This window comes from Pelodiscus sinensis, chromosome 4 (genome assembly GCF_049634645.1).
Source record: "Pelodiscus sinensis isolate JC-2024 chromosome 4, ASM4963464v1, whole genome shotgun sequence".
Lineage (NCBI taxonomy): Eukaryota > Metazoa > Chordata > Testudines > Trionychidae > Pelodiscus > Pelodiscus sinensis.
The window spans coordinates 102,484,636-102,499,868 of record NC_134714.1 but is presented as its reverse complement, the minus strand read 5'-3'; the positions used below and the strand labels follow the sequence as shown (position 1 = coordinate 102,499,868).

General features: G+C 47.2%; 1 protein-coding gene across 12 annotated transcripts in view; it reads left to right on the top strand.

Moving 5' to 3' along the window:
* MICAL2 (microtubule associated monooxygenase, calponin and LIM domain containing 2) overlaps positions 1 to 15,233 on the top strand; it is a 243,117-nt gene that overhangs the window by 187,458 nt on the left and 40,426 nt on the right. For all 12 annotated transcript variants that reach the window (XR_012903606.1, XM_075927882.1, XM_075927881.1 and 9 more), the window contains 2 exons: positions 2,949 to 3,023; positions 14,004 to 14,101. Coding sequence is in view for 11 of the 12 variants with exons in the window: in XM_075927882.1 (XP_075783997.1) it covers positions 2,949 to 3,023; positions 14,004 to 14,101 (173 nt within the window). In the remaining variant the exon portion in view is untranslated. The remainder of the gene's footprint in view (positions 1 to 2,948; positions 3,024 to 14,003; positions 14,102 to 15,233) is intronic.

Sequence of the window (15,233 nt, the reverse complement as noted above, 5' to 3'; positions counted from 1 at the left end):
GTTGGGGGAGGGGGGGGCGCAGCTAGTGTGCCCCCCCCCCCCAGCAGACCAGGCTTTTGTTGTGGACCCTGGGGCAGAGCAGCTGGGGCGCTGCCGGTTGGTCCCGCAGCACCGCTCTGGGCACTACTGGACCAACCCAGCAGCACCCCAGCTGCTCTGCCCCAGGTCCTGATTCAGCCGCTGCTGGTCAGTTTCAGCAGCGGCTGAATCAGGACGCCTGGGGCAGAGCAGCTGGGGTGCTGCTGGGTTGGTCCAGTAGCGCCGAGGAGCGGTGCTACTGGAGCAACCCAGCAGCACCCCAGCTGCTCTGCCCCAGGCGTCCCCAAGTCAGCCGCTGCTGAAACTGACCAGCGCTGTTGCTCTGCCCCGGGCTTCCTGGAATCAGCCGCTGATCAGTTTCAGCAGCAGCTGACTTGGGGTTCTTAAGTTGAATCTGTATGTAAGTCAGAACTGGCGGTCAGTTTCAGCAGCGGCTGAACAAACCTACAGTCCCTATCTTGTACGTAACCCGGGGACTGCCTGTAATCTTCAGTTCTATGGAGGATTTCTTGTGATGCATCTCTGCCTCTGGATACTGCAACAGGATCCAACAGACTCCTCTTTAGACATTGTTTCAATCAAATAACAAAACCCCAACGATCCAGCAGCATTAAGATAGGCCGTGCAATGGAGCTGTTCAGTTCAGGGCATCACAGAATTCTTAATTCTGTTCTTGGTTTCTGGATAGTGTCATGAGAGTTGGCACAATTAGGGTAGCCAGTTTTGGTTTGTGTCCTTGACGTTTCATCACATGTGACCTCTTTAATTAAATAATTATCTTTTAATATCTGGAGACTTCAGGACAATCTTGAAGGGTTGGCAATATTAAAAAGCAGTGACATTATCTACTCTAGAGGATGCTACTGAAACAGACAACAATGCCTTGGTATCAAGGTAAAGCAGTTCTGTCCCCATACTTAGCTCAAATGGAGATAAAATCTTTCCTTGAGACATGAGGTTGGGATACTGTTAGAGGCCCATACAATACAAGCTGCGTGGCCTAGGCATAGCAGGGCTGAATCAGAGTCCTCTCAGGGAGCTCTGAGGCTGCTTAATTTAATTTATTGCTAGATTTGTGACTTACCAAATGTTTTTCCTCCATTAATAATACAATGAGGGAAAAGTTGTAACCAGAGTGGAGGTGATTCAGAGTTGTATAGCTCGAGATAGGTGGCTCTGTCTGGAGTTCAGAGGAGGAATTCAGAACTGGAATTTGTTGAATAGCTCTTTTAAAATGTCTCTGAAGAAGCTGTATTGCATTGTGTGTTTTCATCATAACATTCTGAGGCCTTGGAGAACCCTTTGTGGGCCTTGACAGAAGAAAGTGGTATGGCCAGGGTTTTACTGCATTTTGTGTGTCACTATTCAAAGGTGAAATGTCTTTTAAAAATAAGCATTGTTTGGACTCCGGGGCTACGTCTATACTGCACTCTTCTTCCACAAAAGCTTATGCAAATGAAGCGCGGAGTAGAATATTGTGGTGCTTCATTTGCATAATTATTTAGCGGCCGTTTTTGTGCAAGAGGCTTTTGCACAAAAAAGAGCTGTGTAGACGGCTCCTTTTTGCACAAAAAACACCTCTTGTGCAAGAGCCGTTCTTCCTCATTTTTTCAGGAAGAACAGCTCTTGCACAAGAGGGAGTTTTGTGTGAAAAGGAGCCGTCTACACAGCTCCTTTTCGCGCAAAAGCCTCTTGCACAAAAACAGCCTCTAATTAATTATGCAAATGAAACATAGAGATATTCTACTCTGCGCTTCATTTGCATAAGCTTTTGCGAAAGAAGGGTGCAGTATAGATGCAGCCTGGGTGTTGGGTGTTTCATATACAAGCTTATGAGCGTAAGAACAGTGACACACTAGACCTGACCTATGCAATACAAATGGGCTTTTGTGATGTAAACAATTTTGGAAAAGTGAACTATAACATGTGAGGGAGAATGCAAATAAAATAATTTTAAGGCTCAGCTTTGTGATTAACATTTGCTGGTGAGTATTGCCCTCTATTGGCAAAATCTGCATTTTTTTAAAAGCAGCTGCGTTCACTCCAGCTGCTCAGAGCAACTGATTGTTAATCATACCTGATGAATTTACCAGGATGGGGAGGGAGTCATATAGCAACTGCCATTTACCTTATAATAGTTAGAATTATTTTCTCAGTGGTACAGCATTAGCACACTGTGATAGAGCCACATTTGACATACTGCATGAGTCCATAGAACAGGGATGTGGAAACTTTTTTGGATTGAGAGCCACTGACCTGCAGAAAAATCAGAGGGTGGGAGCTGGGCTCACACAAGTGAGAAAGTGAGGGTTTTTTTTTTATTTTCCTGACATGGCCCCTGATGAAAGCACAAAGACACCCCCACATTCCCCTTGCACACCAGAGCTTGGGGGACCCAGACTAGTACAGCTTGTGTGGTCCTGTGGGGAGATGGTGGGGGGCCAGGAGCACCAATATGGGCTCCCCAATGCTGGGGAAGAGCCCTGAGTCTCAGGGGCCAGGGCCAGGCAAGGCAGGGGCCACATCTGTCCCCAGGTCTTGGGTTCCCCACCCCTGCAGTAAAATAAGTCAGTCCTCATGGGAGAGGAGGAGGAAAAGGTCAGACAGTAACTGCCCCTCAGTTTAATTTTCAGCTAGGTCTGTGCCTCCGGTAGGATTTTACTTCACCAAAACAGCAGCAGGAAGCACAAGAAGGGTGGAGGTAATTTGGAGGGCAGAAACAGCAGGGCTTCAGAGAAGAGGGGGAACATGTCCTCTGCTTCTTTCAAAATAAAACAATTGCAGTCTTTTGTAAAGGCATTATGGCTCTTTTACTATGTTTAAACTAGTTTTATACAAAGTCTAGTTTTGTAATAACACCTTCTATTTGCTTAGCTTGTTAACAATGTCTCTTTCCGATTTCTCTGAAGCATTGCAAAGAGCCAACAGTTTCCACTCCTCTACACTGAATAAATACCAGAATTGGAGAAGAAAAATGCAATCTAGTAAGTAAAGCCTTAGAATCAATTGAATTTTCTATTTGTACAGTGGCCTTTGTTTGCATTCCTTTTATTCAAAGGCCTGTTGAGATACCTTTAACCCAGTTTCTACCATAAAAGATACATATGTATTTGAGTTATTCATGGTAATAAATGAGGAATTGGAGATGTTAAAAACCCAGAAAAAATCTTTTTATCCTCAGTTGTTGTTTTCAGGACCAGACATCCATCTTGTGTGATTGTTCAGCAGAATAATCTGTTATCAGGGAAACAATGCACTCTGTCATGATATCTAGTATGTTTTACTACTCATTCTTTTGCAATTCCAACTCAAAGGATCTTATATAGTGCTGGACTCAGGGCAGCCTTAGCAATACTATGTATGAGGAAAAATCAGTGAGCATTGTATAATCCCCTTTGAAGATACATACTTAGATTTAAGATCGTGTTTTGTGTTTGTTGGCCTCTTTAGTCTCCTTAGTCCACAGCCTCTTATAATTTACATAGATGAAGTGGACAAAAAAGTTATTATGGTTGAGAAGATATAAGGTTTCAGGCTCAGAAGCGGTTTGGCAAGATGGCTGCATAAGTAAAACCATCACCTCAAGCGAGGGAAGGCCGTGAGGAGTTGGCATTCACACAGTGGGAATTCAGCATGAGTAGAATATTGGGAAATGGATGGGAAACCACTGGAGGTGACAGAGGACAGTGGTGATAAATTCCCATGGTGTAGCTGCCTCACTCTGATCAGAGAGTTCGGAAAACCATGAAAGAGAGGTTTGAAGAGATTTTCAGCATACAGGGGAAGGGAGGTAAAAAGTTCTTCCTGGCTATAACCCAGAAGTAGCCATAAGGAAGACATACAGGAGGATGATGATGATGATTGTGTTTGGGATCAGGAATATGCACAGATGTAAATATAAAAATGAGTAGTCCTGTGGAACCTTGGGGCATGTCTACGTTGCAGTGTTATTTCGGAATAACTCACAAGGTGAGCGTCTAGACAGCAAAACCGTTATTTTGAAATAATTTTGAAATAACGGGCTTCTTATTCCAAATCAGTAACCCCAATTTCATAAGGAATACTGCCTATTTTGAAATAGTTATAGGGTGTGTGTAGACAGTGCAGCTGGGGGTATTTCAAAATAAGTGGCCCGCAAGGCTTCTCACAACCACTCTGTCTACACTGATCAGAACTCTATAGTTCCCTTCCCCGGCATTCCTTAAAGGTGCAGCCACAGAGGAAACTATGGCACAACATGAGCCCTGCTAGCACCGTGCCACACAGCAGCACCCTGCTCTGCCTTCCCTGCTCCCATGGCAGACCCAAGCATGCCCTCTGAGCTCCCCACAGCTGCTAGCACAGATACAGTTAGCTCTCAAGCCCCTATCTGGGTGTGGAAGAGGAGGGCTCATCTTGTTCTGGTGCAGAGATCTCGGATCTCATTGAGATCCGGGATCTCCACCCCAGGTGCAGTAATACTGACATCTACGACCATATGGCCAACAGCCTGGGCCAGAAGGGACACATGCACACTCAGGAGCAGTGTGCATGAAAATCAAGGAGCTGAGACAGGCGTACACGAAGGCCAGGGAGCGGTGCTTCCACTCAGAGGCGGCACCTCAGTCATGCCCCTATTATGAACAGCTCCACTGCATCCTGGGACAAGGGTCAGTCCCTTCCCCCACCTCTCCAATATGGACTCTGGGCTGGAGACACCCATCGTCAGCCTCCCAGAGGGCAGGCCCATGGGCATGGATGACAAGGAGGTGGAAGAGAGAGAGGAGGAGGAGGAGGCCAGCACTGACACCACCATGCCCACCAGCCAGGAGTCAGCCTGTCCCTGGAGCTGGTACCCCCCTCCCAGGATGTCGCCAGGGCTCAGACGAGACCGGGAAAGGCCCCTGAGGTGAGTTCCATCATTTTCCCTAGACATTTGCAGTGGCGGGGCTGTGCACCCCTTGCCAAGCCTTTTCGGCCTGGGTGTTGCACTGTAGCCTGTGCACGTGGAGAGCACCAGTCTGGAGCTCTCAGTTGCAATGAGGCTGCCACAAAGGAAACTTTCCCTTCTGCTCGCAGGGTTCCTGCACAGACCCAAGTTACTTCTGACCCCGTAGTGGGCCCCCTTCCCACCATAAGCCACCACTAAGGAGATTGGGGACAGGGACACACAGCATAGACTCATGCCCACACTCTCGGGGCAGCATCCACTCCCATGCAAAGTGTCAAGGTGGAGGACACCGAGTCACTGCCTGGGAAGCCTGCTAGGGGAGAAAAAGGAGGGGATCCCAGTAGCACCCTCCTCGACAAGTAGCATCTGCCGCTCACACACCTCCCACAACCCCCTTCCCCTTCTCCTCCAGCAGGCAGGGATAGAAGTCCTCTCCTTGTGCAACACTGCCACTGCCAGACCTGGTGGGTGCAGCACAGAGGGAAGCCGAGCCGCCCCACTCCCCACTTCCACCCACAGGCTCTGTGCCTGGCCGGCACCTTCCTATACCTGCTTGTCCCTGGGCCGTGTGGGTAATGAGGCTCCCCTGAGACATCTGTGCAACTGCTGGAAAGTGCCCAGTGTCCCAGCCACATATGGCCTTGCTCAAAGCACGTTGCCATCATCTGACCCGGGACCTTTTGGTGCTGGCTCAGGGATTAGGGCTGGGCTTCAAGCACAGTGTCACCTGGGATGACTGCCCTTGTCACTTTTATCCACAGCTGGCCCAGCTGAGAGTGGGGCACAAGCCACACCTCCCACGCCAGCCTCCTGACCCCGTGAGACCCACAGATGCCAGCAACCCTGGGAAGACCCTGAGCCAGAGCACATTGCCTGCCTACATGCCCTGCAGCAGACCCAGAGGTTGTACCTGGAGCCGCGCTGTACCACATGGCAGGAGCTGTCGCAGCAGGCCTGGAGCATGTGCACAGCATACGCCACCACCATTGACTTCCTGGGTCCAGCAGCCACTGCCCCCCCTGAACTCCAGCCCCTGCCCTTCCCCTCCCCCTGTCCTTCTGGCTTTTCCCTCTAACCCACCCCTGTGGCCACCGAGGGACTCTGCACATGAGGCAGTGGGACCACCCAAGGCAGGCACCAATCCCAGTCCCATCCCTGAGCCCCTTCTCCCCAGTCTCATTTACTCCAAATAAAAAAAAACTAGTGTATTGGATCAAAACACAGCCTCATTTATTGTATCTGCTGGGGAGGGAAGGGGAAGGAGAGGTGGAAGGGACGATATGGGAGGAGAGTCACACAGGGACAATGCAGAGGCCCCTTTGGAGAGGCCTGGGAGAGAGTCTCATAGCTGGCCCTAGCTGAAACACTCCCTCTGGGCCTCCCGGATATGCACAGCCCCTAGTGGGCCTGTCAGACGGTAGCCATGCATGGCTGTCGAAAGACCCTTGCAAGCTGCTCAGCTTCTGCCCCCTACCCTGGCAGGAACATCTCCCCCTTGTTCTCACATATATTGTGCAGGACACAGCAGGCTGCCAGCACTTGGGGGACAGTCTGCTCGCTGAGGTCCAGCCAGGTGAGGAGACAGTAGAACCTCCCTTTGAGGCAGCTGAAGGCGTCCTCCACAACAACTCAGGCTCTGCTGAGCCTACAATTGAAACTTCCCTTGCTTTGGTCCAGGTGTCCAGTGTAGGGCTTTATAAGCCAGGGGAGCATAGGGTAGGCTGCATCCCCCACTGTGCACGTGGGCATGTTCACGTTCACGTCCCCGACCCTGTGGTACAGTCAGGGAAAAAAGTGCCAGCGTGCATCTTCTGGAAAATGCTGAAGTTCCTTAAGATTCAGGCGTTGTGCACCTTCCCCAGCCACCCAAAGATGATGTTGGTGAAGCAGCCTTGGTGGTCCACGATGGCTTGCAGGACCATGGAGAAGTACCCATTCCGGTTGATATAATCTGATGCCCAGTGGTCGGAGACCTGGATGGGGATGTGGGTGCTGTCAGTTCCCCCCCACATTCCAGTTGGGGAAGGTGGCAAATCTGGTGATTATGGGGTGACTAGATGGCTTTAGGACCACGCCTACCTTGTTATCTCTGTGCTCTTATTTCGGCTTACAGGAGGCTTTCTACTTTTGAGCTGACCGATGAAAATATTCATATGCACACAGTGTAGCACCCCCACGTAGATGGGCAGCATTGTGTGTTTGCAGCATATCCTTTGGATAGCTAGTTGATTGTAGCCAATGATTGTAACTAATGGAAGGTATGCTGCACCAGCTGAGGAGCAAGGGAGAAAGGGTACTACCTGGTCTGCCCTGCACCCCCCAAAATTTTCTTTTAGGGGAGTCTGATTTAGCACTGTTAATGTCAACTGGAGTCATTCCACTGAGGTTAGATCAAGCCTGGCTAGGACCCCAAGCCACACTGGTGGCAAGAGAATTAATAGAGTAGTAGAGCAATTCTTTTAGGTTTCAGTTCTGAACCCAATGATTAATCTTCACCCATCCATGAGGGAGCTTTCCCTTTTCTACTACTAGTCTGCAGTGTGCAAAGCATCTTCCATTAACTGTCTCGCTCAATACTATTGGCACTAGAGTTTTGGCCTATTTAGGAGAAGCATGGTGACTGTGTGTAGCAATAAACCACCTACTTCCACAAACTACTAAAGCGGGGGGGATTCATGCCAGGAGTATGAAATCTGTTAGGGTATGTCTACACTACAAAGTTAATTTGAAATAACAGCAGTTATTTTGAATTAACTTGAATAGCGTCTACACAGGCAAACCGCTATTTCGAAATATATTTGAAATAGTGGAGCCCTTATTTCAAATTTGGTAAACCTCATTCTATGAGGAGTAAATGAGCTATTTGGAATTAAGTGCTGTGTAGACACTTAATTCAAAATAGGGGGTCTACAGCCCTTCCCAGGGAGCCCTGGTGGCCACTCTGGGTACAACCAGGAAAACTTATTCTCCTCTCCCCCAGCTCCCGAGCCATTAAAGGGGTAGACCCTGGCCACAGTGCCTGTGCCAGCTCCAAGCCTGCCAGCCCAGAGCCAGCAGTGGCCACCGGGGCCCCTGACCCAGTGGCCCCAAATCATGAACCAGCAAGCCACTGGCAGCCAGCCCTCCACCGCTCCCCAGGAGCAGTCTGCCAGCTCCCAGGAGCCTGACAGGGGCTGGAGAAGGCAGGCGCTTTCCTGGTCCAGGGTGGAGATCATGGACCTTATTCAGGTTTGGAGGGGATGCCCCCAACTTCCATGATCTCTGCACTAGACGGAGGAACACAGCCGCCTATGGCAGGATAGCTGTCAGCCTGATCACCAAAGGCCACATGCGAACCCGGGAGCAGGTTAGCATGAAGTCAAGTTGGTCTGGCGAGACCCCCCCCAACCCTGCGCCCTGAGCTTCCCCCTTCCCCTTCTTCCCCTGGCTTCCCCCTTCCAGCTCCCTCCTCCCAAGTTTCCCCCTCCCCATTTCCACCCTCTCTCTTCCCCTCTCCCACCTCCTTTTCCCAGTCTCCCCAGAGGTTCATCCCCCTCCCCTCAGTTTTTTTCAAAAACCCCAGTTTCTATTTTTGAAAATGTCTTTTATTTGACATCGGGGGGGGGGGGGGGGGGGTTAGATACGGGTAAGTGGAAGGACGTGAGGGAGGAATGGGGCATGAGCCCCTGGTGGGGAGGACCGGATAGGCTCTGAGGGCTCCTCAGGGTGGACACTGTCCCTCAGGGCCTCCTGGATCCTGACAGTCCCCCAATGGACCCCCTAGATGGCAGCCTGCCACAAGTGCAGCCGGGCTGATGGCAACAACCCCACGAGACACACCAGCGTGCCCAGGTGCAGCTCTGGCTCCATGTGGCCGAGTGCTGTGGTGTCCCTAATGTGGGCACTCGGGGCACTCCAAGACAGGACTGCTTTGCTGTCCATCATCGAGGTAGACAAGCAAGCGGGGAACCCTCAGAACTGTCTGTCTGGGGTGGGGGTAGGGTCCCTTTAAGCATGGAGCTCAGTTAGCCTCAGGCAGCAGCCTCACACACTAAGTCCTGTTCTGATGCCTTGCGGGTACTGGTTCCGGCCAGCCTTAACTTCAGTTCAGGGTCTACTCAGTGTGGACGTGCTATTTCGAAATAGCAAAATGCTATTTCGAAATAGTTTTTGTGTATAGATGCGTTATTTCAAATTAACTTAATTCGAATTAACTAGTTCGAATTAAGTTAATTCAAAATAGCACTGTAGTGTAGACATACCCTTAGAAATGGATTTTAGAAAGACAAGGTGGATGAGGTAATGTTTTATTGGGCCGACATCTGTTGATGAAACCAATTTCTGTTTAAGTTTCAAATCCTTATCCAGCCACAGGGAAGGGCCTGGTTTCAGTGTGTGAAACAAATGGTAGCATTTGTCTGTGTTTAGCTGAGCCCTTTTCAAGATATGAAGGTTAGTGCTGCTCCTTCTATGCATATTAAAATGCCTGTTGCCTCCAGAGAATTTATAAAAAAATTATGAAACAAATTCAATCCCCATTTCCCCCTAGGCATCTGTATCTGTGGAGTCTTATGCTTGCTGACAAACAAGAAGGCTTGGTTGGGGCACAAACATGCTTTTGAAAATTAGTAAAAAGTTTTCATAGAAATAATCTTATGACTCTTGCTTCACATGTCCACCAGCCAGATTGCAGGAGTGTATCTCTCTTCTCCCATGCACCCTAGCTTTGGATTATAGTTCCAGTTAGATAGCTCCAGATACCTAAATAGGGGAGTGTTGATGAAACCTGAATAATAAGTAATAATTAACCTGGCAGTCACTGGTGAGTGAACAGGTGGGAGTAGCTGACAGTCATTCATAATCTTGCAGCTGTAGAAGAATCTCGTTCTCCAGCCATGGAACAGCTCACAAATCCCAGGAGAGTAAACTGTCAGGATATTCCATCATTGTGATAGGATAATTCTACCAAACAGGGGAGGTTAATAAACTGACACACATTCCTCCAAAGAGAGGTTCATGACAAGTGAATCACCAGCCCCTCTTGGGGGAAATTCAACAAGGTAACAGTCAACTCTCCAGTGGATCTTGCAATTCACATTTTAGCTCACCCTTCTAGCTTGACAAATCCAGCTTCTTGGGGAATGTGGGCTGGCGAATGGGGAAGTATGACAACATCAGAGCTAAGGGTGCCATCATTTAAAATGTAGCCATTTAAAGCCATTGTTATAAATTGGTTAAGGTTATTAAAGACTTACTCCCTTCCTAACACTTCCCATGTATGTCCTAGCTACCTTAAAACTTGGGACTGTCTTTGAAAACATCCACAAAGAACTTTTTGGCTTTAGTCAATTATGAAGGCAGAACATGAATAAAGACTTAGAACGGGTGGGGGCAAACCCACAGGCTGGATCCTGCCCGCCAAGCCACCAGATCCAGGCCATGGAGGCAGTAGGGAGCCCCAGGCAGACTCCCCTGCTTGCCCCACAGCCCCACATGCCAGAGGGCAGGCGAGAAGATTCAAATGCTATTCCCACCCTTTGCAAATCCCATTGGCCGGTTTCTGGACAGACTACTGGTCAATGGTAGCTATCTGTTTGAATAACAGATAGCCACAAAGCACAACCCTCCTGTTCACTCACTCAAGCACATGGCTGAGCAGCCAGAAACATTTTAAGCTCTGCAAGCCTTTAGCTCTGCAGGTAGGCAGGCTGGTAAGTCTCCTGGGGAGAACCTGCCTCTGGCACCTCAGCCCCTACATTCCCCAACCCTCTGCCCCACACTCCTGTCCCACTACTCCACATGCACCCATACCACCTCCCAGATCTGCACCCCATCTCCTGCCCAAGATCACAATCCCCTTCTACCCAAGGTCACATCCCAAACCCCTACACCCCAGTTCCCTGCCCTAGGTCACAACCATCTCCTTCACCTAAACTCCCTCCCAGACTCCATTCTTCCTTTTGCACCCCAATCCTTTACCCCAAGCTCCCTTCTGCACCCAACCTACATCCCAGACCCTGCACCTCCTCCATTAATACCATGGAAGAGTGCAGCCCTTGACCACTTTCCAAAATATTAGTAGTGACCCCTCATCAAAAATTATTGTCCACCCCTGAGTTAGAAGAAAAACTTGCCTCCATTGGTCTATGGTTTAAAAATCACACACAGGAAAATGCTTAATCCAGGTTTAAAAAGAAAGAAAGAGAAGGGGAGAAGGCCGGGGGCATTTCTTGATTACAGCTCATTTTCATCTTGTTCTTGATAAACACATTACCTGCTTAATTCAATTTTTTCCTATTAATTTTGCTTTTTCTTTATTCAACCCTCTTGTGTACCTCTGGAAGGAGTCTCTAGAGGGTGCTAAAAGTCTATTGAAGGGAAGCAATGTAATTTGTGAATTTGTCAAAAGCTTAAGCATGCGACTGCAATGTGTAGCAAGACACTTGTCAGCATCCCCTGAGCACACAATAAAGGCCTTTTTCTCTCTCTTGGAGGAACAGTGTGTGACTTTATTTTCTTGTAGAATTTTATACTGGATTATAAGCATCTGTCACTCATCTCAGAAAGAAACCGGTCTCCTTTTCAGTCTTGTCCCCCTAATCATACGTTGTACATTAATTACTTTAAATATATGGTCAAAAGGCCTATTTCAGATGTCCTCAAAGATCCAATGCAGGGAATTGCCTTCTAAATCTGAAGTCCTCTGTCTTTCAGCCATGAGGATTTCCACACTTTATGTGTGTGATGTCTAAAGCGGCCAATTTCATTTTCGCCACCTGAAGAGTCTAGCTATACCCAAAGGATATAGGGTCCAAGTCTGAATACATTGAAGTTGTAGATGCAGGGCCAGTTACTCTGTACACCGGCTGGGATCTCCATTGAGGTCGATGGAGCTATGCCATTTCACGCTCATTGAAGGTCACAACTACACATTGCTTGAACATAGTTTTATCCACGCCCAGAATCCCATTGAATTCTGGGGGAGTCCAGGTGGGACTAGCTTTACAGTGGGACATGGATATGTAGTATCCAGACCCTTAAGGTCTAAGCCTATGACCTTTACTTAACATTACAGTTCTCAGACTATGGGTTGTGACCCTGTTTTAATGGGGTTGCCAGAGACAGCTTTAGGCTTGCTGGAACCCAGGATTAAAGTTGACACCTAAGCCCCACCCCCACCTGGGTCAGTGAGTGGGGCTGGGGCTCAAGCTCAATACCTGTCCCCGGGAGTCATGTGGTAACTTATTTGTCACAGTGTGAAGTTTGAGAAGCCCTGGAGTAGACCCCCTTGAAGAAATTGAATTGTCTCCAGTGTGCTGAACAGTAATACTTGCCTATTTTAGTAAGTGCTCCCCCACCCCCTACTCTAAGCTATACAGACATGCCTGTTTTCTTCATTTACAAGTCTGTTGGCACAGCCCATTCCATATTCTGCTGTTTGACTTCTGTGATCTGGGGATCCATATTTCAATAAACAACATATCTTAGGTTGCAGAGAACAAAAACATTTCCCCTCATTACACATTAAATAAAAGGCTCTTTGACAGCTGCTGTTTCTGTCCCCTGCTGTGATTAATTGGCACCTCCAGGAGCAGTGCTCATCCTGTCAGTCAGGAAGAGCTGCCTGTGGGTTTGACTGAGGAGAACCAGAGGCTCGCTTAGAAGTAGTACCATAATGATAGCTTCTGTAAGTGTCCCGTGAGGGGAAAACAGGCATTCAGAATTGCCTCTTCTACCCAACAAAACATTCTTCCCAGTCATCTGCAGTCCTGTAGCTGTTTTCTGTGCTGTTGGCAGATACGAGTCTATGCAGTTGTATCAAAGGAACCTGACGTCACCACTTGAGTATTTTCCAAGTATCAGAATCATGACAGCCATTTTCCAAAGAATAAACAAGAGCAGCAGCATTGCCTATAAGTATTTCAGAAACTGTATCAGCAACATAGCAGACACAGGATCAATGTATGCACAGCTGTGATGAACTAAAACAAAAGAGGAAATAGGAATTATTTGTATTAAAGTGGTGCCTAAAGGCCACAATTAGATCAAAGGCTCATGCATATGAACAGTAAAAGGAAGCCCAGGCTCTAGGGAGACCATTATTATTATTTGTTCTGATGGAGGATAATTCATTTTGCAGAAGGGTCACTGGAAAGAAAGAACAAAAGATTTCAAAAGTGAAATACAGTGGCTGCCATATTGAACTGATTGGAGGTGGGAGTGGAGGTCTTGATAGTCAATGAGCGAATACATAGTATTGGGATAGCTTGGGAAGGGTCTTGAAAGTAAAGACAAATAGCTTATGTTTGATGTGGTGATCTTATGGACAACTTGATGAATTATTGTGATCCTGGTTACTTTCCAAGCTAAACCATAGAATGCAGAGAGTGTGTGTGTGTGTGTGTGTGTGTGTGTGTGTGTGTGTGTGTGTGTGTGTGTGTGTGTGTGTGTGTGTGTGTGTGTGTGTGTGTGTGTGTGTGTGTTTGCCAGAGGCTCAATTTGTACATTTGCAAATATTAAAAGGCACATTGAAGTTACTTATCCTGCAGTTGGCTGCCTGCAGACACAAGTAACTGGCATGCAGTTTTTCACCAGGTCTAATTTGCCCAGAGTTGCTGATTCGGGGTCATAAACCACCCATTTTTATAGCTCCAGAATAGCCGCAACTACTGATCATAGGGATTGTGGGATTGTTTGTAGCCTTATCTCCCAACCATACTTCTCAGTTCTTCCTTGTTGCAATGGATGTCCCTCGTTAAAGCATGCACTGACTTACATATTCAAAGTGACTAGTGATTTTGGATGCCTCGATTTCAGAAGTGACATTTTTGAGAAATGTTGAGCCTTTAAGATGTTTGAAGTTGAACCACAAAGAACTGAGGGCAATTTTGAAAAACTAGATACAGAGAGTGTGTGTGCTCCTCTGCCCATACATGCATTTAGATGAAATCCTTCAGGAATCTTGGACTTCTTCTTACCATACTACTTTAATTGCAAGTTTTATTTAGGTCAAAGTAGTTTGAGCAAAATGTACACCTTTGTTTTCCTTTGGCAGATTTCCCTCTCTTGTACATCAAGAGAGCTGGGCTCCATTCACAGGAGAGCTCTGCCAGATCTCCGAGTGCTCTTGAAGATGATATATCCCAATCACAGGTATGAAGGAAAACTCTTGTTAATAAAAGAAAGGTAGCAAAACAAAACAGTTCAGTCTGTTTCTAAGATACTTTTATGATGCTCATTACTGGGTTTTCTGAGCACCTCATAATCTTTTAAATGTTCTTTTTCTCTGAGCACCCTGCAAGGCAGGGAAGTACTGTTTCCCCCCCTCTTACCCCTCATTTTACAGATGGTGAACTGAGACAGAGGCAAAGGTAAAATTTCCAAAAGCACCTGATGGTGAATGTCCACACTGAATTTTGAAGTGAGCCTCCTGGCGTGGGCTGATAGACATGGCTAATGATCCAAAAACAGATGTGAACACAGCAATTTTATTTGGCAACTTGGGGGGAGCTTGGGGTCCAGGTTTGAGTCTATTGATCTGGGAGCTAGGAAGTTATAGAAACATAATCACAGAGCTAGAAGAGACCTCAGGAGGTTCCCCCAAAAATGCTGAGTAGATTAAATCTATGTGACTTAGGCACTTACGTCCTGTTGTCTTTCAATGGGATCGGGCACCTAAATTACATAGTCACTTATAAAAAAAAAAAGTAACATATATAAATTACCCAAGGTCACATGGGTAGTCTGCAGTACAGCAAGGACTTGAATCCATTTCTCCGAAGTCCTAGGTTTGTGTCCTAACCATGGGATTATTAGTTAAACACGTTTTAAAACAATACTTTACTTCAAGGCTCACTCATCAGATTTAATCTTCCACATCTATGGCACTAGTTCCAACACAGTCCAGGGCAATAAGCACAGGAACTGAAGATTTTCTGGGGGACTGATCAGTAAAATGTTCTGGGTGATCTTTCTTCAGGTAACAGCAGCAAAGTCTCCATATTATAAACCTCAACTGCCATGACTTGTACTAACTGGCATACTTGTTAGACATCTAAGCAGAGTGGATTGAATGGGCATTTATTTATTGTCGTTTCTATGGCATTCATCACTGTAATATTTGGGATCCTCACAAATGTTAATTTAGGCATCAAAACGCTTAGCTGTGAGTCAGATGATTATTATTGATCCCATTTTACAGATAGGAAATTGAGGCAAAGAAAGGTTAATAACGTGTCCAAATTCATATGCTACTGAGGTGGGAATAGAAACCCGGATCTCCTGA